The 21602-nt window shown below is 37.5% G+C and overlaps 1 protein-coding gene across 11 annotated transcripts in view; it reads left to right on the top strand.

Moving 5' to 3' along the window:
* MIPOL1 (mirror-image polydactyly 1) overlaps nucleotides 1-21602 on the top strand; it is a 189777-nt gene that overhangs the window by 121068 nt on the left and 47107 nt on the right. For all 11 annotated transcript variants that reach the window (XM_027880701.1, XM_027880693.1, XM_027880697.1 and 8 more), the window contains one exon: nucleotides 17157-17251. In XM_027880701.1, coding sequence (XP_027736502.1) covers nucleotides 17157-17251 — 95 coding nt within the window. The remainder of the gene's footprint in view (nucleotides 1-17156; nucleotides 17252-21602) is intronic.

Consider the following 21602-nt stretch of genomic DNA (forward strand, 5'->3'; position numbering starts at 1 on the left):
ACTGCAGTAACTTTGTTTCAATGCAGCTGTTGCCAGGTGAATTTTCTCGAGGGCTTGATTGTCACATTTACAAAGATTTTATGATATATTAGAAAACTTTTGTTTTGGGCAGCAGTTTTCAACTTTACAGTCTTGGGGAACTGGCCTGTGCTGTCCCTAAATGTTTTATTTGAAAAAAAATTACAAAGGGAAACTCACTGTGCTTTGGCTCCAGGTTATGTATGGTAGGTTTTATCAGCAAGGTTGGTACCAAGACACTGAAAGATACTGGATTAAGTTTACTGGAACAGATTTGCTGTGGCCCTGGTGCAGAGGAGGTTCACAAGGAGCTCATCAGACAGAATGTGTTTGATTCATTTGTTAATTCAGATCTTCTTAGTTCTGTTTTTCAGCTTAGAGGGGTTGCTCCATTTAAGTGGTGAGTTTGTCAAAGCTATGTGTTACCAGGTTGTGACTGTTGCAAGACACGGGACCAAAGTCCAGGTGCTTTCAGCTCCCTGTCAGCATGCCAGGGGCCGTGCAGTACACACCCTCGGGTGCTTTTCTGCTCTTAGAGTAGGGGCTGGTGGTTTATGCTACAGAGATACACTCGCAGTTGTGACTGGTTCACAGGCCCGAACTGGCCATGCCAACTGCAGGATTTAGGCAGCAGAGGCTCTTGCTGCATACATGCAGTTTGAAATTTTCCTACAGTATGTCTTGGCCAAGGTGAAACAACATTCACTGTTGTTTTCTTCTTCAAGACTTCAAGTTCCTGCTTGCTTTGGGATAGTTTCTGCCATGGAAATTCATGCAGAACACCAGCTCTGAAAATTTCACAATTCTATCCTGAATTTAGTTAGTATCTGTCTACATTGGATAGAAACCTTTCTTCAAATGTCTCCCTAAGGCAGAATAGCCCTGTACTGTCCATTGCTCCTCACTGGCACAGTCTAAATGTTAACTTTGCAATTGTAGGCCAAAGCAGAGTGAGACCAAAACTAAACCACTTTCCCCCTGTCCCCAATCCCCCCCCTGCTGACTCATTCATGGATGACAAACCAAACAAAAGGCAAAGAGCCAAGTTTTGCCTTCCAGGGGTAAACCCACTGTAATGGCCTGAAAGCACTGCAAGGGTAGAGAGAAACAGCTGGAGAAATAAGGAGAGAATGAAAAGCAAATGAAAAGCCCTTGCTTAAAACCATTCCTTCTCCTTTCATTTTCTTATCATTTCTAGCATTCTTCCAGAAGTAGAAAACTGCCAAGTGGGCTCAAGTACTCTGTTTCTTTCATAGTATGTAGTGGATTCCTGTTAATAGATAGAAGGATGTGTGTACAAGGGTCTATGTCAATTTTCTTTCTATAATGAAATTTTTTTTTCCTTTGAATATGAAGTGAAAACAGAGAAGTACATTGTTTTGCTTTATTTCAAAACAAAAAATATTGCATCCTTCAGTATATCTTTCCTAAAACATAGCTACCATGTACATTTTTACCCAGCCCTGTTATTGAAAATTTTTGGCTAGTTGATTTCTTCACATGTCCCCTAGAATGTTGATAGCTCCTGTTAAGTGCCCCAGTGCCTACTGATGAGCCCAGAACTGATTGTCAAGCTTCCTTACTTAAAGCTCAGAGAACAAGCTGCTTATGATGACCCAACAGAGACATAAGGGAGATCTATGAAAGGGAAAGTATTCAACCAGCCTTAATCCTTGCTTTCAGTAAGGCAGTGTCTTTAAGTGCAGACTAATTAGTGAATAGACATGATTGTATATTCTTGTAGACATGTCTTTTGTTGGCTTGAGATGAACTGAGCAGCTAATAGAAATGGTTTGAAATCTCTGCTTTGCTTTTTTAATGCATTTAATAGGGTATGGAGATGAGAAAATATAAATCAAAGCAGGAGCAAAAGTAAGTACAAACTATCTGACTACCTATGTTCATACATTCCATTTAGATAGTATAGCCATTTAGATACTATGATTTACGCTTGTGAATCCCATGCCTGTGCTTCTTAAAGAACCATTCATTTTATAACCTTTGACGTATATCAGTACTAGAAAAGCATGTTGGGTTTTTTAATGTTACAGTATTGTATTATGCAAGCATTACTTTGCATTTAAATAGTATGTTAAAGTCATCAATCATAAAGTGATTGATCAAGATAAACATAGTTCCCCCATTTTAGCAGTAGAGAAACTTAATTCCAAGAAGTAAAGTGAATTTCCTTAAGAATTCATTATGCACCTGAGACTAGAATCTAATTCTCTAGAGGGATGGTCCCTCTCTTTAATAATTTCTTTATTATATATTGTGTAATAGAATTTCCCAACAGGTAAGCATGGCCATTCTGCACATTCCAAAATATTTATGGTAAAATTGAATACAAGAAGAGGCACATGGGAAACTGAGTGAATGATGAATGACAGCTAATCATAGTCACCTGAAAGAGAAAGCATTTCTTAAAGATCAGCAAGACATAAAAAATAAAGAGGATTAAAAAAAATTATAAAAGTTGTGGTTTGGTTTTTTTCTCATTGTGTTTCCCCTATTATTTATATATTGCATGACCTTGACACAATGCAGATAGGAAGGAGATGTAGCAACTTAGTTTTCTACTCATTTTCTAAAATCAGCCATAAATTCCAGTGATATTCAATAACAGTACCTTGGTTATTGAAACTCATAACTGCTGCCTTTATCACCTGTATTATCCATAGGAGATAATTACTGCAAAGCAGCTGGCTGTTGATTTTAGAGAGCATCAATTGTTCTCCTGTCCCAGCTGTTGGCTAATAAGGACAGTCAACACATCTGTTTCAACAGCTGGTAATTAACAAAAGCCTAATTGCTGCAACTCTTTTAACAACAAATCTATGAAAGAGTAGGGATGTGGAGGAATATTATTTACTCTGTTCTCTGCACTTTCTGTGACCAGTTTCTTTTTTCTTTTTCTACTTTGAACACCACTGCCTTTGTCCGACACATTGAATGGCAGGACAACACAATATGGTAATCCAGAGCTTAAGTTTTTCAGATCTTTGTTGGTGTTTCTTATTGCAACGTTTCTTTGCTAAGTTGCAAGATAAAATGGATCAAAAGCATTTTGTGGAGTTTCATACAACAGCTGCAATCCGCAGCAGTATGCTTATGCAATAGGGCTGCCAATCCAGCAGCCTCTGAAAGAAAGTAATGGGTTTCCCTGTTTGTGTATGTTTAATAGCCCTGCACTCCTTCCCCAAGAAAGTGTCATTATTCTAAAACTGATGGTTATTTGAAGAATTTTCCTAATGTTTCTCAGATACTTTGCAAAATTTGTTGCACAAGCGTTTTTTTTTATTCCCTCAGATGAAACCCTCATATGTTGGTCAGTTTAAAAGTAAATGCCAGGTGGCACCTGCACAAAGATTTCACCATTTTATCATTACAGAGTTGGAAAGCGTTCTTCACAATGCTTGTCTAAATATCTACATTTATAGTATCAGTCAGCAAACACAAATTCAAAGATGTTTTTCTTAATTAGATTTATCCTTGGGTATAGCACACATGTAATTGGAATACTCGTCCCTAAATGGAGAGAATGCATGTATACAAATACAGGGAAATGTTAATCCCATTGAAGTCAACAGTGAACTTCTGTTGGCTTCAATGGATCAGGATTTTCCCTGCAAAACCAAATTTTCTTAAAAGCTGGAGACAAATTTGGCATTCATTGTGTTACACAAGAAAAGAAGGTATTAAAGCACTAATGGAACTATTGGCTGAAGTATTATGCAAGTCAGGCATGTATTACAGACTGTGTGAATGAATGAGTCAATAAAATTTCTAAGAAATAGCATTTAAAGTGATATTTTGAAGTGATAAACTGATGATGAAAATTGTGATTCTTTGGTAAAAGTTGGTCAAGATCACTTAATTAAAATTGTCTTACTAACATTTCAGTTGGCAAATATTTCTGTCCACTGAGTTCTTAATTGTCTGCTGGGTATGTTGAAAAGTGTAAGAAATTCTGGCCAAGTGCTTGCCATTGACAGAATACGGATTGCATAATTAAAAATATCCTGGCATGGTGTTCAAATGGAGAAATGTATAATAGGTGCAATGAAAAAGTATAAGATATGCTTTGAACAAATAATAACAAAAGCATTGGCTAAAATTCTAACTGTAAGATAGGTGCATAGAGAAGTGTTTACTGTCTGGGTTTATCAGGAAGATTTTTTGTACACAACAATCTTTATTGATCAAGATGGTTTATTTTATCTTGCACAAATAAGAAGAAATACACCTTTTGTATTCGTTTCCCTGTGGAAAATTGCTGGGGCATTTGATAGTTGACAAAAATGTTTATCTTTTCATTGGATTATGTTATTTCATTTCATTAGTTATGATTTTTAAGAAAAGCACCATGGGTAACATATCACTGTTCTCATTCACTTTCCTTACTCTTGAGATGACAAGAATTGTCAGATATGCAGCGATTACCTTTTTTTTTCCAGTTGAAATTCAGTTGAGTCTGAGTGAGTTGCAACAGAAATTTAAGCAATTAAGCACCAAAGCATAGGTAGGAACTGAAAAGAATGCTTTTACCCAATGCAAGATTCTAATAGAATCAAATTGAACAATAAGTGCAGCAGAGGGTAATATGATTACCACATAAAAAAATTTGGTAAACAGATCTTTAGCAGAAAGGACCAGAAGCTTCAGTTTCAGAACATATCTTTGATTTCTGAGTGAAGGCAACTCACCTACATCAGCAGATCTCATCCAGCAGTATAGCATCCATAACAATCCATGGATGCACCTATCCCCTGCTGGTTCGATAGAAAGGTGCCCTCTATCAGACAGATTGTTCCTATAAAGACTTAAGTGTATGCACACCTCATGAACACCTGTATTTTCTTTTCTTGCTTTAATTTTAAATCCTTACTCTGAGTTCTACTTGGGTGGAAAACATTGCAGTAAGATTGTGGATAAAGCAAGATACAGGGAGTTGTTCTGTTCAAATTCAGCTCTTCGGAGTCACTATGAATGATCCCTTTTACACATCTAGCATTGCAAAATTGAGATTAAAACTGTTTTAAATTATCTGCTCAGGATCCTCACATCACAGGAGACATGATGATAGGTTTTTCACAGTGTCTCAGAAATTCATAGTCACTCCAGTTGCACAAGTGGCTCCAGGTCATGAAGCCTACAGCTAGCCTCAGGAGCAGGCATGCAGCTCCATCTTTTTCCCCGAAGTGCTAGGCACAACATTAATCCAGGTGGAGAAAGAAGCCAAGTTGTCTTGCTACACTGATGAGAATTTCCAGTATCAAATGAGAAGTACTAACAGGCTTGCCAGATTCAAAGTTGATGAATTCTTTCTTATTCCTAATTTTCCTGATAACATACATTTATTCAATAGTTGTTTTATCTTAAATGTAACAATTGCTTTTGAACTTGGCACTTTGGTTCTGTGTTTCTTTGTGTACAAAAATATCAGATATGTATGTATATCTGCTAGTCATTCATCTTCCATGAAGTGAAGACCACAAGGTAGAGTAATAAATATTACCTCTCAATCTTTTCTCTACCTTTTCTTTGAAATCCTGGAAAAGTAATGAACTGAAGCAGTCCCACTGATATAATTGGACCAGTTAATTTTCATAATCTTCTACAGGCTCATGGTTTTTATGAAAGATTTTTAGTTTAATTCTGATAGTGGGATTAGGCACTGCTGCCTTCTGCAGTAGTACTATCTGTCAAGAGGTAACAGTCATTCTGTCTCTTTTTGTGAAAGGTTATAATTTGAGGAGTTTTATCGCTTAACATCTGTTTTAAGCCTTGAAGCGTGAATTAACTCCTTTTTTCCTCAAGTTACTGTCTTGAATGCTTTTTTTCTGCTCCTTTTATGAAGCATGAATGACTTCAATGTCCATATTTTCTAATGGAAAGAGCCTTTGAAATATTGCGGAGTGTCTCAATTGGACTGTTTCAGTTGGACTGGTGTCATGCTGAAATCAGAGGTGACAAGGGCAACCAAGTCCAAACAACAATGAAAGGGCATCTTCAATGGCTGGTCAAAGCCAAGGACTTTGCTATAAGGAGGAGTCTGCTGTAGATGTTGAGTGATGAAGAAAAGTTAGAAAGATTTACCTGAGAAGGAATTACTCCTGCATCCTTGGAATGGAGCTCTGGGTGACACTCATTGAACAGTTAAGAGTCCCCGACCAGCCTACTGGGAGCAAGAGAAAGTCAGATTTATCAATCTTGATCAAGTTTATTAAGCCTTTATTAATTGACAGGACCAGTTACCTGTACCTGTACTAGTAAGTAAAATAGGTTCAGGATATAGGCTTGCACAGTGACATGCAACCATCTATGCATTTTTTTAGAAAACTTCCTGGCATGGTTTTAACCCACTCTCCCAAACAGTGCTTTTGAATGATACTATGTACTAGGACCTATATCCCCTTTGATGGTCTGGTGTTAGCAGCCCTTCCTTTTAGGGGTGAATGGAAGACAAATTTTGCCTTTTTTTTTAACACAAGGCAGGTCATGCCAATAGATCTCAAAGTCAGAGCATGGTTTCTGGTCGGTTCTTTTTAGTAATAGAAAGGTAGGTACTGTGGTCAGTTCGGGTTCTGTTAGCGGACCCTCAGAAATGTGCCAGACAGAGAGCCCTGAGAGCACACACAGTATCTGGCACACATAAAACATGTCTGGCTGTAACACGAACTTTCTTCTGTTCATCTGCCAGTTCAGTTCCGGCCCGAGCTGGATGGGACACTTTTGGGACTGAGAGGAAAGCTGTTTTTATTGAATAGGGTCTTTGTTACCACAGAGCTTCTGAGACAACATTACAACACTACCTTTTGGATCCTGTGCTGATGATTTGCTGTTTGTGACAGATACTGACATGAAATCATAAGTGGCCAAAGTAATTTTTGTGGACAATGGGTTTATCATGGGTGCTGACATTTGAAGCTTTTCCAGAGTAACCTGCCAGTAGGACTCAGATACCACCTGGAAGCTTCTTCAGCTCACTCAAGCCTACACAGTTGTTTCCTTCAAGGAGATTGCCACTAAATTTTCTTGAATAGTGCAATCATTTTCATGGTGTGAAGCAAGTCAGGTCACTCAGAGTTGAGGGAAACATAGCTATTATTAAAGTAAATCAGAGACATTTTTTTTTATCCTTTGTTTTAAGCTTGTATTTGATAACCTGATATGCCTTAGAAGGGATATATCTGTTTTGTAGTCCGGTTACCCATGCAGCTGTGAAGGGGGACATGGTTACACTATGCCCAAAACAATGTGCTTTATTTTCTGTTCAAATAAGACAAGTTTCTCTGTACTGATGATGTTTTCACATTATTTATTTGAAATTGCATTTTCCCAGCTGATTTTTAGATCAGAAACAAAGTGTGTAATGTCACCAAGGCCAAACCTGAATTACAGAACATGAAAATTTTTTTCTTTTTCACAAATCCACAGCTGTAAACAGTCTTTAATATGAGAAGTAAAGAAATGAACTTACATGTGTTATTTTCATAAAGATTGTAAAGCCATGGCTACCATGCAAAAATAACTGTTGTGAATGGCTTTTTATTCCCCTATTAAAACAAAGTCTTCTTGATTATTTTTTGATTTTCTTTTCATAGAGTGTATCATGGTTTAGTAGTGAGACAAGTATACAGATATATCTATCTGTATATGGAAACCGAACTACTTGTTCTTTTAAAGCACCCCTGGCTTGTGTTCTTAATAAAATCCCTCCTACTAAAAGGTCAGCATCTCTGCACATGGCATTATTTATGTGCAAAGCCCAGTCCAGCTATGAGTGTGTATTTTGGAGCTGTCATCCTTGAAATTGTTCAGGGGTCTTTTGTTGTCACTAAGGTTATATCTTACCTGAAATAAGATTTGCAGTATCGTTAGGTAGTTACCCATATGCACATAGTAGGTATGTATGATGGCATCTCTGGGGTTTTGAGCTGTGTATGCAAACAAATGGAAACCATAAATGGAATCTTGACCCTGGGAAGTTAATTACAGTTTTGCATCAACAGGGGCAGAATTCCAAGTTAATTATCCTTACTCTCAGAATCATTCTATACAATAAAATGGTTCCGTATATTACTCTCACACTCTCATCACATGCCTTGGATTGTTCTTTGAATAGCTAATTTTTCCTGCAATTTCAGTATACCATATACTGCTTGGAAGAAGCATAGGATATTACAAAATATTACTGCAGATGATGAAGAAACTTTGTCTCAACATCATATCTAAGATTAGAGGAGCAAATTCTTAATTCTCACTGAAAAGTATCATGAGAATTTCATACAGACACTTTCTTGCATGATGTGGAAATGGAATGAATCATAGGTTGGAAGGGACTTTAAAGATCATCTAGTTCCAACCTCCCTGCCATCAGACCAGGTTGCTATGAGCTTCATCCAGCCTGACCTTGAACATCTCCAGGGATGGGGCATCCACAACTTCTTTGCACTAATTTGCCTGTAATATGTGCTCGTTTGGGCACATCTAATGACGTGCCCAAAAAAGAGTGAAGTGCTTGTTACATACAGCTGGTACAGTGAGCTTCCCAGTATGATGTGACCATGTAGTACAAGAATGAGGCATTCACATATTAGGCATAATGGTTCAATTATTAGTTGATATTGTTTGCTCTTATAGTAATAAAATTAACCAGATATGTACCTAGTCTGGGCAAAAATGCTCTTGTATCCTTTCATTTTCTTTGTCAGAGTATCAAAAAGGTATGTGGTGATTTTTTTTTTTTTTCTGATTGCACAATATTTCTTGTGGCTGCTTTTTCTGATTGCACAATATTTCTTCTGTTACTGTCATCTCAGTCACAACAGGGCCTATTAAAAATGAACAACCATGCAAGCAGTGCTCATATGGTATGATAATGTATTCCCACTGGGGAGTTTGTTGTGATGAAGACAAGAGACTGGATGTCAGATCATGATATCTTTTACAAGTCGTCTGAAAAACTCCTTAATATATGAAATTGGGGACAGCATAATGGCTGGGTTGGGGAAGGTGACATTAGGTAGACGCGAAGCAAAACATTTCATGAAAATAACAATTCCATTTTGGGATAAAAGGAAGATTACAGGGTTACAATTTTTAATTCCAGTAAGAGAAAACATTAAGACATTCTTTGTAAAGTAACTGAAAACTATGCACCTGTACATGTTAAAATGCCAGTGTTAATGCACCCACATCATATATGTGAAAGCCCCAATTTCAGCTCCTTGATCCAAGTTTTGTGCCCTCAAACATTTTGGTTTGAGAGGCTAACTGCAGAGTTAGTCTCCTTTCCTGTAATGCATCTTATGTCTGTATCTGCTTTTCTCATACTTAGCAATTTAATTGAAAAAAAAAACCAAAACATTTTTGCCAGTGGTGGAGAGAGAACACAGTGGACGTCACCAGAAACATGGGTAATTCACATGACTTTAGAGCAGGGAAGTATTCTCACTGGTGGGAGTCTGCCAGATGTCCAGAGTGAGTTAATGCAAGAGGCTGGGACTCAACATTAGGTTTCTGCATTCAGAACCTAATCACATGACTGGGGAGGAGTTCTTCTGTCAGAAATCCTGTCTGACATTCCTCACAAATATTTCCATCTAAACCAGTGTATCTTCACAATGCCTTATTGTTCCAGTGAAACAATACTTTTTATTAAAAAAAAAAAAAAAGTTTCATTAACTGATATTTATTCTGACCAACAATAGTATTAGATTGTAGAGCAAAATCTTATTATGGTTAATTGTTTCATCCTGATGCAAACTCATAAAGGTCATGTTTGCTGTTGAGATCCCTTTCCTTTGTGCCCAGAGGGAATGTCAACCCGGGTGTGGTTGTGGTGGTATGTTGGGGAGGGCTGAAACTTAAAGGCTGTTGGAGTTCCCACCACTGCCACTGTTACCCTGAAATTCACACACACAAACAACCCCTCAGTTGATTCTCCAGTGTATTTTTTTCTAGCTGTAATGATCCTCCACAGCAGTGCAGATCCATCAGGAATCAGTAACAGACTTGCTTGATTTACTCAAAGTTAAGGTAGATTTAACAAAAACTATTTCCATTAAAAAACTGTGTGTAGAGAAACAACTTTTCATGCATTTCTAGTAATTTCAGTTAGTATTCCAAACTTTTCCGACTCCAAGTTTATGTCCCAGAATTTTTGTTTGGTGAGTATTGAAACCTACATTTCAAACTTCAAAAATTCAACATTTAATTTTTACATTTTAAGTTTGGACTTATTATTGTTAATTATGTATTTTGTGATGTGTCAATATTTTTATAACATCTATTAAAGTAAGTTCTAATTTTAAGTTTTCATTTTTAAAATCGTCAATGGACAGCTGATACATTTTATCTAATTTTCTAGGTCAATGTCTCTCCTGTTTGTATTGTAATGAAATGGTTTGACACGTTAGCACTGTGATTTTTTTTTTTTTTTTAAGAGGAGATCACTTAATGTGTTATTAGAGTGCTAGGCATTTTCAGTCCTCTTGTGTTAGCTGGAGTCTTTTTCTTGACCCTGAAAAACCTCTGATCCCCTAATTAATGAGACAAGTGCTTATATTCTTTTCTAGATGAAAGTGTCACCTACTTCTCTTGTTGGTGGAACAGTTTGATATGTTGACACTTTGATATAGAAAATAAGATGAGCTGTTGTAATCTGCACTAAGTAGCAACTGCTAATGTAAAAATAACAGAATGGTTAGAAGTTAGATGTCATAATGTGTCACAACATGACCTGCTCTATCATACAGGATTGTATTTCTCTTACTGGTTATGTGCAAAATGTAAAAGTGTTAAAAATAGCATAAAACAAAAATATTTCTTCAGTTGTTTAAAACACTTTTCCAGATTTTTTTTTCTTATTCATTCTAATTCAGGACGTAAGAAACATTTGTGTGCCCTCTGTGTCTCCTGCTGCCCTGAGAAGAAACCTGACCTCTTACTGTCCAGCTAGCCTGCTAATATCAGCAGAAACATTCTCCTGCCCCACGAGAAATGGGGGCAATTCTCAGTTATCTTTCTGTGGCTGGATTCCATTTCAGACTCCAGATAACATGGGACCAAAACAGCAGAAAGACATCTTATGGCCATTTTCCCCCATTTCCCATTACAGCTCTACCAACTCTAAATGTCTGGGTCCATAAATTGTAGAAATGAACTTTGAGACTCCCCGGACTTCTCATCCAACCTTTTTCTAATCAAAGGGAATATCCTGTATCAGTAGAAAGCAAGATAGTTGTAGCAACTACTGTAAGTAAAGGAAAACTTGTGCATTAACAGGTATCTCAGTCAAGCCAGGGGAAAATGTACTGAGTGAAAAGAGGTGTCAGTTCTTATTGGATCAGTTATAATCTCCATACAAATAAAATATGAATAAGTCATCCACAAGAAGGGTACTCATTAAGCAAGAAAGTTATGTCTTAGAAAACAGGTGATCTAGAGACAAATGAAAATTGCCTGAGGTTAAGTTAAATTTGCCCTTGGAAAGGAAATTAAACAATAGTGTAATGACTGAAATAAGAATGAGGAAAGAGGAAATGTGCCACTGGTCTGAGAATGACATGGAGATCAAGGATAATCCGGATTAGGTCTGAAAGTGTGTGATTTTGCTTTTTTTTTTATTCAGCATTCAGCAATGATGATGCCAGCTATGAAAAAAAGGGTTAAGAAATGTGAATATATGATATGCAAATGGAGTACATTATAGCTGTTCAACAGATAATTGTGCTCAGATTGCAATAAAGAGCAGTTTCCATCCCCAGTTCTGAAAGAGCTTGTACCTGAAATTGCAGGAATTACAGTAAAGTTCTTTAACAAATCCTATGAGTCTTTGTACAGTGTAATATGACAGGAATTAGCAGAAGCAGCATCTATATTTAGAAGGGGAAAAAAATGCAATTCTGACAACTGTGGGCCAGTTAGTCTTTATTGTGATGCCTTAGAGTAAATTTGTAAGGAAAATGTTTTTAAAGCATAGATCCATCAACAGTAGATTGAAATACAGTTTTCACCCAAGTAAGATCATGCAAGAATTATTCTTTGGTATGATAACTGGTTATTTAGACAAGAAAACTTTTTTTATATAAGCTGACACATAATCTAAATGTTTTGCCATATGGAAAATTATTAATTACAGTGGGGAATGTGTATATTGTTATTTTACAAGCAGACACAAGCTTAATATGGGAAATGCTGCTTGCTCTTGACTGGGTTCACCTGGAGTCTCTTGTTTGGAAGGATGGGCACTTTTAGTTCATGTCTGTCTGCAAAATGTCATGTACCCATGAAGGAGATGAGGGATTAGTCAAAGGCAATAAGGAACTAGTTAGCAGGAAGGCAACAGCAAACAGCTTTGAAAGAAGAAGCGTTAAGGTCCAAGGATTTCACTAGTGGAATTTCTCTCCAATTTCTTACCAATTGGTGCTGAACCAGTTTTCTTTAATGTTGTCATTGAGAACCTTTGGCATGAAGAGCAGCAGCATATCAGCAAAATTGCTTGATGATGCAGAGCTGGGAGATGTTAATAAGATGTGGAGATATTAATACAAGTAAGTTCAAGTTGTCTTAGAAAAGACTAGAAGGCCTCAAGTACTAAAAAAAATAAAAGCAGGGGAGTGGAATTCGGTGCTACCAAGTGTAAGGTTTTATCTTTTCCGGATGAATAAGAGTTTCCACTGTCAGCTGGGTAATACCAGTGTGCAGAACAGGCAGATACCAGAGAGTGACTGGGAGCAAAAAGAGTGCAAGAATGTATCAGGTAAGAGGTTTCTCCATCATTAGGACCTGCTACTACAGAGTACTGATGAGGGATGTGGTTGAACTCATCAGAAGAATGAAGAGCTTGCTTACTGAGAGGTAACAGAAAATGTTGTTTCTTTAGACTATTTAAGGAAGGAAAAGTACACGCTCACTATAAATATGTATAGGTGGGAATATAAATGCTGTCTATAAATACATGAGAAATCAGTAAGAAAATAAAGCTATGAAGCTTTATTAGTCAAGTTTGCTGGATGGGTTAGTTTCTTCTATTGGATATTGACAAGCATTATAAAAGCCATCTCTCACTCAAAGGGTAAGGTTCCAAAGGGAATTTAACAGCATAGTATGCTATGTGTTCTTACCTCTTTCAGTTTAGATTAAAGTTGAGAATGCTCGTGTTTGTTGTAGAGGAATTAGAAAAATATAAAAAGTAGTTTTACCCTTTGTTTTCCCTTGCTTAAGTCTTTTTCCAGACTTTGTGTTAAGAAAACACGTAACATAGTTCCTTTGTGTTTCAAAACAAAGGCAGTGGAAGGATCAGTACTGACATTGGCTATTTTAAGTTTGATAGTAACAATTACATTTTTATATTTAATTTTTTTTATATTTAATTTATATTTAGTATTTTCTATGTTTAACTGGAAAAATTAAATTTTTGCCGAATAACTGCTAAAATGCAAAATGGGAGAGTAAAGAAACAAGAATTTTCCTTTGCAGGAATGTGGAATGGGGGACATAGAAGGGGAAAGGAACTATCCACATGAACACAAAATGAAAGTGTAGGAACTTGTGGGCAAAACAAAATCTTGACAAAGAGACCGTATCCAAGTGATCAGAATACCTTTTCAGGGTTAATCAGGAACTTCACTGAGGGTGACACCTATACCAAAGGGTGACCAACCTCACTTCTCAAGTGACCTTTCTAGGGGAAACCTCCACCAGAGGAACCTGAGTGTAAATAATTTTCTTCTTGTTGATTCTTCTTTACCCTTTATTCCAAAAACCTTTAATTGTAATGAATCAATTTCTGTGAAAAGTTCTGATTTCCACAGCTTGACATTTTCCAGAGGAACAATATTTTGCTAAAAAGTTCCCAAGCAGCTTTTGTTATTAGTAGAGGTGAGCTCATGCAGGATTTTTGCCACGTGCACTATGGATGGATTTCAATATACATTAGAGGAGTCTTCCAAATGCTTTTTAGTAATGCAGATACCATTATTTTAGTTAGCAGTTTAAATTCTTTGATGGGCACTGTTTTGCTTTTCTTCTAGTGAAGGAATACATCTCTCTTTTGAAAGGATATTTGAGTAATTTATTTGTGTTTACCACTCTTCAGGACTGTGAACAATGGGTCGTTTTGTCACATGGCTGCGTGCTGTGTATAAGGACTGTTATGCTTGAATTTTTGTTGGTCTCGTGAAGCTTCCTATTATCAATTCCACTACATGTTACTGGGGAGGTTTACAAATGTCTGTTTTTCTTCCCTTCAGTTTTTGTAGCTCTTGTGGGTTTTTTTAATTCAAATCACCTGATTCTGCTGTTATTTTTACTGATGGAAACCCAGTCAAAGCAGTGCAGTTTTCTCTGCTGAAAAACTGACATAAATAAGAGTCTTCAGACTCTAATGCTGACTTTTGTCCTGAAAGGCAAGTGGAACATTAGGTGTATTTTTTATGATAGTTCTCCAAAGAGACTAGCCGTTAATCTCTCCTTGAGTAGGTGTGTCAGCTGCAAACATTTCCTTCCAGTCTACCATTTCAATCACACTTCACAGTACACTGAAAATTGGCAAGGATGTTAATTATTGGCCTCTAGAACAAACCACCTACTTTGATTCAAGCGTGTTTTCCAATTTTTAAGAATGTTGTTTCACCTACAGAACAGTATAATTACAGAAAATAGCTTGGTTTGGCTAACATCTTGTGTTCTGTGAGTTCTGCTTGCAAGGCAGCAAGCAGCACCAGGCAAGAGGCTCACCTGCAGAGGATTTTAACCTCTTGTTGACAGGAGTTAGGGCTTGCCAGCATCCAGTACATTGTTCTTAGTATTAGAAGCTCAAAACCAGTGTCATTCAGAGGTTAAACATTAACGCTTTCTGCCTTTAAGGCTGACAGAACACATCCCCCCCCCCACCCCCCATAGAGTAAAAAACTTTGTTTTTATTCTCTGTGGAACTTCCTGTTAAAATTTTATGAATGTCTGTTACAGGAGCAATTACAACAGTGGGTCTTGTACCCGGGCCATGCAAAACCCTGGCTGCAACGTGACCCACAGAGCAGCATGGTTCAGAGACTGCTTGTGTAGCTGCATTTTTGCAATGCAGTGTTCAATAAAATTTGCCAGGAATCAGCCATGTATCCAGAGCATGATTAATCGACCAGTAGAATAAATTGCCCATAGATGACTGGGAGTTGACAGTAAACAGTAAAACACCTGCCTTGAAGACTTACAGTCTAAGAGACAAACAGGAAACAGAAGCAAGTGGGAGCCCTGTTTTAGGAGACAGATTTTGAGGCATAGACAAGAGTCGTTCATGATTACACAGAGAGTTTGGCAGAGTTAGAGGCTGAGCTATGTGCATTTCCCTTCATGGATTTGTAGCTCATGAGCAGGTCTTTAATTTACCAAGAAACTTTTCCACAATGCTGTCCTGAAGAGTTGGCAGAATCCACAGTTGGCATTTCTCATACATATGCCTCTTGGTTAAGGGCTTTACAATTTGTACAATTAATAACTTACACCATGAATTAAAAACATTGAAAAACAGCCCAGTGGTCAGTCTCATATATCAAGGAATTGATGTGCAGGCCCAATCTTATTTGTTGCTACCACAATAAATCATCCACTGATTTAAAGACAATTTATATGGTACCTGGGCCCTCAAGGAAATCCTGCAGTACTATTGAAACTCAACATTTTTAAATTAATGGTGATTAAGCTATAGACCTATATTAAATATGCTTGAGTACATATTTCTCCTACCTCCTCTTTAACTGTAAGACCTGTCGGGGCTGGCTATCTTCCTGGCTTACAAGACACATGCTGCAATTTCCGTAATGGTCATGAGTCACACGCCCTTCACAGTTCAGTGTGAATCAACAATGGGAGGGGGAACATCCGGTAGGGTTCACAGATGGGAGATGACAAAAATTACTCAGGGATTCCCCCACTCCGCTATAAACCAGATCCTGGGTGAGAATACACCCAGATCCCAGCGTGTGCTGTTGGTGCTGGTGTCTGCAGTCCCTGTTGGCCTGCCACTGCTCAGGGTTCTGGATATCCAGCAGCATTTCTGCTGCTAATATTAGCCAGGGACTCCCACCACAGGAACTGCACTTAACAGCCAGGGAGCCATGTGCAGACCAAGAATCTGCATTAGTAGTTCATAGCCAAGTGCCTTGCTTCACTCTCTATATGTTGGTCAACATTTTTGCACTATAGGAACACATACATATCAATATGAAATATGTTTGCTGATAACCACTTGGCTGAGCCAAAGAGTTCTAACCTTAGCCATTTAAAAATTAACTATATACATGGGGGAAGCAATTCAAAACATAATCCTGCTATGGAAAAAAAATAGAATGAATTCTAATGCTAGAAGAGGAATGAATTTTTCATTAGAATTAAATAGGCAGTGTGTCCTGTTTAGAGCTGGGATAGTGCTTATTTCTTCCTGGTAGCTGGTACAGTGCTCTGTTTTGGATTCAGTGTGAATCCAAAATGTTGATTGGATTCACACTGTGAATTCAGTGTGAATCCAAAAAAACCAGTTTTAGATGTTGCTAACTGGTGTTTACCCCATCAAGGACGTTTCAGTGTCTCATGCTCTGCCAATGAGGAGGTATGCAAAAAGCTGAGAGGGAGCATGGTCAGGACAACTGACCGAATTGGCCAAAGGGACATTCTGTACTGTAGAACATCATGACAATATACAAAATGCGGGAGTTACCAGGAAAGGGAGAGGGAACTGGCTTGGCAGTGGTTAGCAGGTGGTGAGCTGTTTGTATTGTGCACTCACTTGTCTTTCTTGGGATTTATCTCTCTCTGTCCCTCACCTTTCTATTACAATTATTAGTATTAGTATCATTATTAGTATTATCTTTCAGTAAGTTTCAACAGGTTTGATTTTCTTTCCTGATTCTCCTCACCATGCCACAGTGCGGGGGAAGGGAAAGTGAGCAAGCGGCTGAATGGTACTTGGTTGCTGGCTGGGGTTAAACCATGACACAGTGTCACACAACCATATAACTCTTTATCTGTTATTATAGTAAAGCATGGCTGAAATGAATGCAAAGATTGTTATGTTTTCAAAGCAATATGGGTATTCTGAGTAAATTGTTTATCAGTTGTTTATTGTTTCACAGGCAGAATTGATAACCTTACAACAAGAAAAAGAGGCTGCTCTTCAACAGTGCAAAATACTAGAAGAAGAAATCCAGACATTGCGTGTTTATTACAGGTAAAATGATTGATTATAATATGAATGAGTGACTCATAGGGGAAATTTTCTGCACTGTGTCTGACTGAGTGAGGAAATGGCCTTATCGAATAGGTATTCGCTGAAAAAATGTGAATACATCAATGAATCAAAGCCTACATTTCTGCTTTACTGCTCACCAACCATCCCTTTGAAATAGAATTTCCTCTCTTATAGACTGAATTTTGTATTAGTTTCTTCTAAGGGAAAGGAAAGGTTGCTGATAGTTGATTCTCACACTAAAAGCTGTACTGTAGCAATGCAATCACTTAAAACACATGGTCGAAAGAACCAGTTTACATAAATGCTTGTTTCTTCCCTGATTGTCTGCACATACCTAACTTAATCCACATAGGTTTTGAAATAATAAAATCTGTAATTCTAAAAGGCTGTTTTCTTCTTCAACCCCAATATATGTATACTTTAACTCCTTATGGTCTGTAGTAGTACGTAGAATTAGAGAAATACCCATTCTCATTAATTTAGTTGGACTACACTGAACATTTGCATGGATCAGTGGGTTTTAGTCCCTAAGGAAAATCTCTGTGTGGTCCAGTGAAGGAGTTAGGTTGTTTTATGGAGTGATGTTGGGTTACAGCTCTCATTTCATCCTGACCTCCTCTGTGAGAGGGGATACAGAGCTGCCAGCAGGTTAAAGGCAGGAGAATTGGCATCAACACAGCAGAAAATTGTGAATCTGAAGGCTGAATGTCTGTGATGAGGGATGTGGGCTGCAGAGGTAAATAATAAATGTAGTGTGAATACTATGTTCATTGGAAATAAAGAGGACTAGTTAGTTATGACTAAACAGCATTTGCAGTAGCAGAACTGTGTGTGTTTTCAGTGTTTCAGCATTCACAAGTGAAAAATACTCGGGTTTCTAGAGGTTTTTTGAGTTTCCCCTTCTCATTAAGTTTATTAAAACCTTGGAGGGAAGTTTCAAAAACAACTTTTGTTCCTAAATCTCATAGGCATTTATTTAAAGCCTGTTAATAGTGAATAGAAACCCCAAGTAATTTGTGATTATTGCTTTTAATGAATTTGGTCAGCATTTAGTGTGTGCACAAATTATGGTATGATTTACCAAGCTAGAAAGAATTTATTATAGTGCCCTTATTACTCACTTAAATGGGTTTAAAAACTCAAATGCAATTTTTGTATTGATATTTCAGTAAATAAGAATGTGCTTGTGTTTTTCTCTGCACTTTGCAGGAGATTTTTCATTGATTTTTGAGCTGTAATTTTGCCTTAGCCTGTCAAGTTTGCATGAACATATAATGTTTAACAAGTATAGTAGGCAGCAACTCAGTTTACTCATGTAAATACTTTAAATCTCAAAAAATGACTTGCAGGAATCAGCATTAGAGTGTACCATGTTATTAACTTATGGCTCTTCGAACAGTTGAAATCTCAGTGTAAGTTGGATGATGATACTTACAAAATCTAGACATTAGATGTGGAAATGCTCACCTAATTATCCCCTGGGGCAAGAACTATTGTATTGCTGCTAAGTTATACAAGTTATAACAACTAAAGTGGAAGATTTTATCTCCTTCCTTGCTGTTCTAGAGGCTAATGCATTCGGAAGTGGAACCACAGAGTGACTAATTGAGGTTGGAAGGGACCTCTAGAGGTCATCTTCTCCAATCCCTGCTCAAGCAGGACCAACCAGACTTGGTTGCCCAGGATCACATCCAGACGGGTTTTAAATGTCTGCAGGGATGGAGACTCCACAACCTCTCTGTATGGAGACACTGTCTGTCATACAGAGGCATGACTTGAAAAGCCAAAGACCACCCAGAGTTAAACCTGGTGAGGGAGGTAAAAGGCAACAAGGACTCCTGTAAATGCATAAGCAGCAACATTTGATGTCTCAGGCCTCTCTTTTGCCTTGATTAAAAATTAATTGCACCATTTTGAAGATTCTTATGAACTTCTTAACACTTTGGCTACAGTTTCCCCTATGTTCAATGAATATCTGCAGCCTCTGTCACCCAAGAGAGTCACAGTACACTGAACACATGCCAAATGAGACAGAAAAGAATATTTGTCACATTTGCGAGTTTGGGCCACCAGTATGATCAGGAAGCCATAGCATTTGCACTGTAAAGGGAGACTGAATGTACTGCTCTTGTACAACCTGAGAAAGAAAAAAAAATATTTCTTTCTCTGGTGGCTCCAGGGAGACCTAACAGCAGCCTGACAGAGTCTCTGTGGAGGTTGTCAAGAAGGACGGGCTCTTGACAGTGCTCCATGACAACAGAGTGAGAGACAACAGACTTGAATTGAAGCAAGATTGTTTCAGTCAAGTTACAAGGGAAAACTTTTTTGCCATGAGGACTGTCCATCACTGAAACAGATTGCCAGAGAGGTTTTGCCATCTCTATCCTTCGAGATTTCCAATTCCTGACATGATAAATTCATGGGTAACATGGTCTGATCTCATTGTTGATATCGCTTTGAGAGGAAGGCTGGTTGGACTAGAGACTGCCAGCAGTCACTTCCAACTTGATTATTCTACAATTCTGTGATCCGAGAGCTGCTGCTGTTTGAAAAAGTTCATTTTTTTATTCCAACTCTGAAAGAAGTCTATGTTGTAAACCATACTGCTTTTCAGATGAAGTGAAAAGTGAATCCTAACTGAAGCTGGAGTTCCATGGAAAACCTGAATGACCCAAACCAAAATTAAAATGAGCTTTTGCAGAATTAATGATAAAACATTGATTTCCTTATGAGTTTTGACTTCCTGAAAAGAAAGCACATCCCAGAACAGTTTATGTCTTCTTTAAGAAGGAAATAGAAGTTAAAAGGAAGAAAGAGAAAAGGAGGAAGAATCTAGTTCAGATACAGAAGGGAGAAGAAGTTGGCTCTGAATAAGGTTTGGCAGGTTTTCTGCTTGTGTTTGTTCTTCTTGTGTTGCTCCTGTGTCAAGTTTCAAAAGGAAAATTGTACTTTCTGGATACTAACTAAAAAATACACATCAGAAATAAAAATTTGCATAGGAGCAGCATAGAGTTTCTAGCTTACTAATTGCTTCAACACAGTACTCTTTATGTTAGGGATTAATGCAAATCGTAGATCCTCAGTGACCAAAGAAGGTTATATCCAAATAACCAGTTTTGAAGTATGTGGGAGTGTTAGTCCCACTACTTCTTTCTCATATAGGTCCATTGTTTGAACATCATCACAAGATTTTATTTGCATATTTTTCAGTTATGTGATCTGTCCATTTTTATGATCAGGTTCCTTCTCCTCCTAGATTTCTATGGCATATGGTATGGGATATCCCTTTGGTCAGTTGGGATCAGCTGTCCCAGCTGTGTCCCTTCCCAGCTTCCTGCATACTTCCAACCTGGTGGAGTGGTGTGGGAAGCAGAAAAGGCCTTGGCTCTGTGTGAACACTGCTCAGGAATAACTAAAACATACATGCATTATCAACACTTTTTCCAAAATACAGCCCATACCAGCTACTATGAAGAAAATTAACTGTATCAAAACCAGTACAATGTTGCAGAGTAAATGGAATCTATAAGTTATGGCCAGCATGGGAGAAAAGGCTGGTTTAATTTACAGTGATGTGATGTTTTTCAATAAAGAAATAGAAGAATAAGTTCAGTTACCAATAAGTACAATGACCTAAAATAAACATTTTTAGATTCAAACTTTCAGTTAATGCGGGTAACTTCTCTGTCAGCAATGCAAGCAGTTTTCTTGCTCCCTAACCACATGTATCACTTTTATAAGTTATAAACTGTTGAAGAGATTTATGGAATTCAAATCTACAAGTTTCAGTGCTTCCAATACTTCAATTAAATTGGAATTCATGTTTAAGTGACACAAGCAAATGGTCTAAATAACAGTAATTTTTATTGAGGTCCATATATTTTTCCCACAAAGTCTCTTGTAAAATAACATGGAGGTTCATCTTTTTAAGATTGAAATCAGTAGCTGTGAAAGTAGAAAATCAAGAAGTATCTTTATCATTTCCTGAAATGAAAGACTTATAGGCACAGGGACAAACTCAATTTTCATTATAATTACAGAACTGAATCACCCTATAACAGGAGAAATAGATGAGGCATTATTTGCAGTCCCAGACAAAAAGGCTGTTCTCTATTCAAGCTTTGAATACAGTGGTGTGTGTTTGGTTAACTTCCATTCTATAGTTTCATGACTGATGTTATGCACTATAATGCTCAGATGGTACCATTTCAACCATGCTCCATGGATGCTGTGGGTGAATATAGAATGGTGTAATTCTTGCTGTTAAGACTGTTCCTCTCATTCTGGTTTTAAGGACTTTTAAAAACTATAAATTATTTCTACCTAACAG

This window comes from Empidonax traillii, unplaced genomic scaffold (assembly GCF_003031625.1).
Source record: "Empidonax traillii isolate 1590-97213 ecotype Southwest subspecies unplaced genomic scaffold, ASM303162v1 scaffold74:size2480735, whole genome shotgun sequence".
Lineage (NCBI taxonomy): Eukaryota > Metazoa > Chordata > Aves > Passeriformes > Tyrannidae > Empidonax > Empidonax traillii.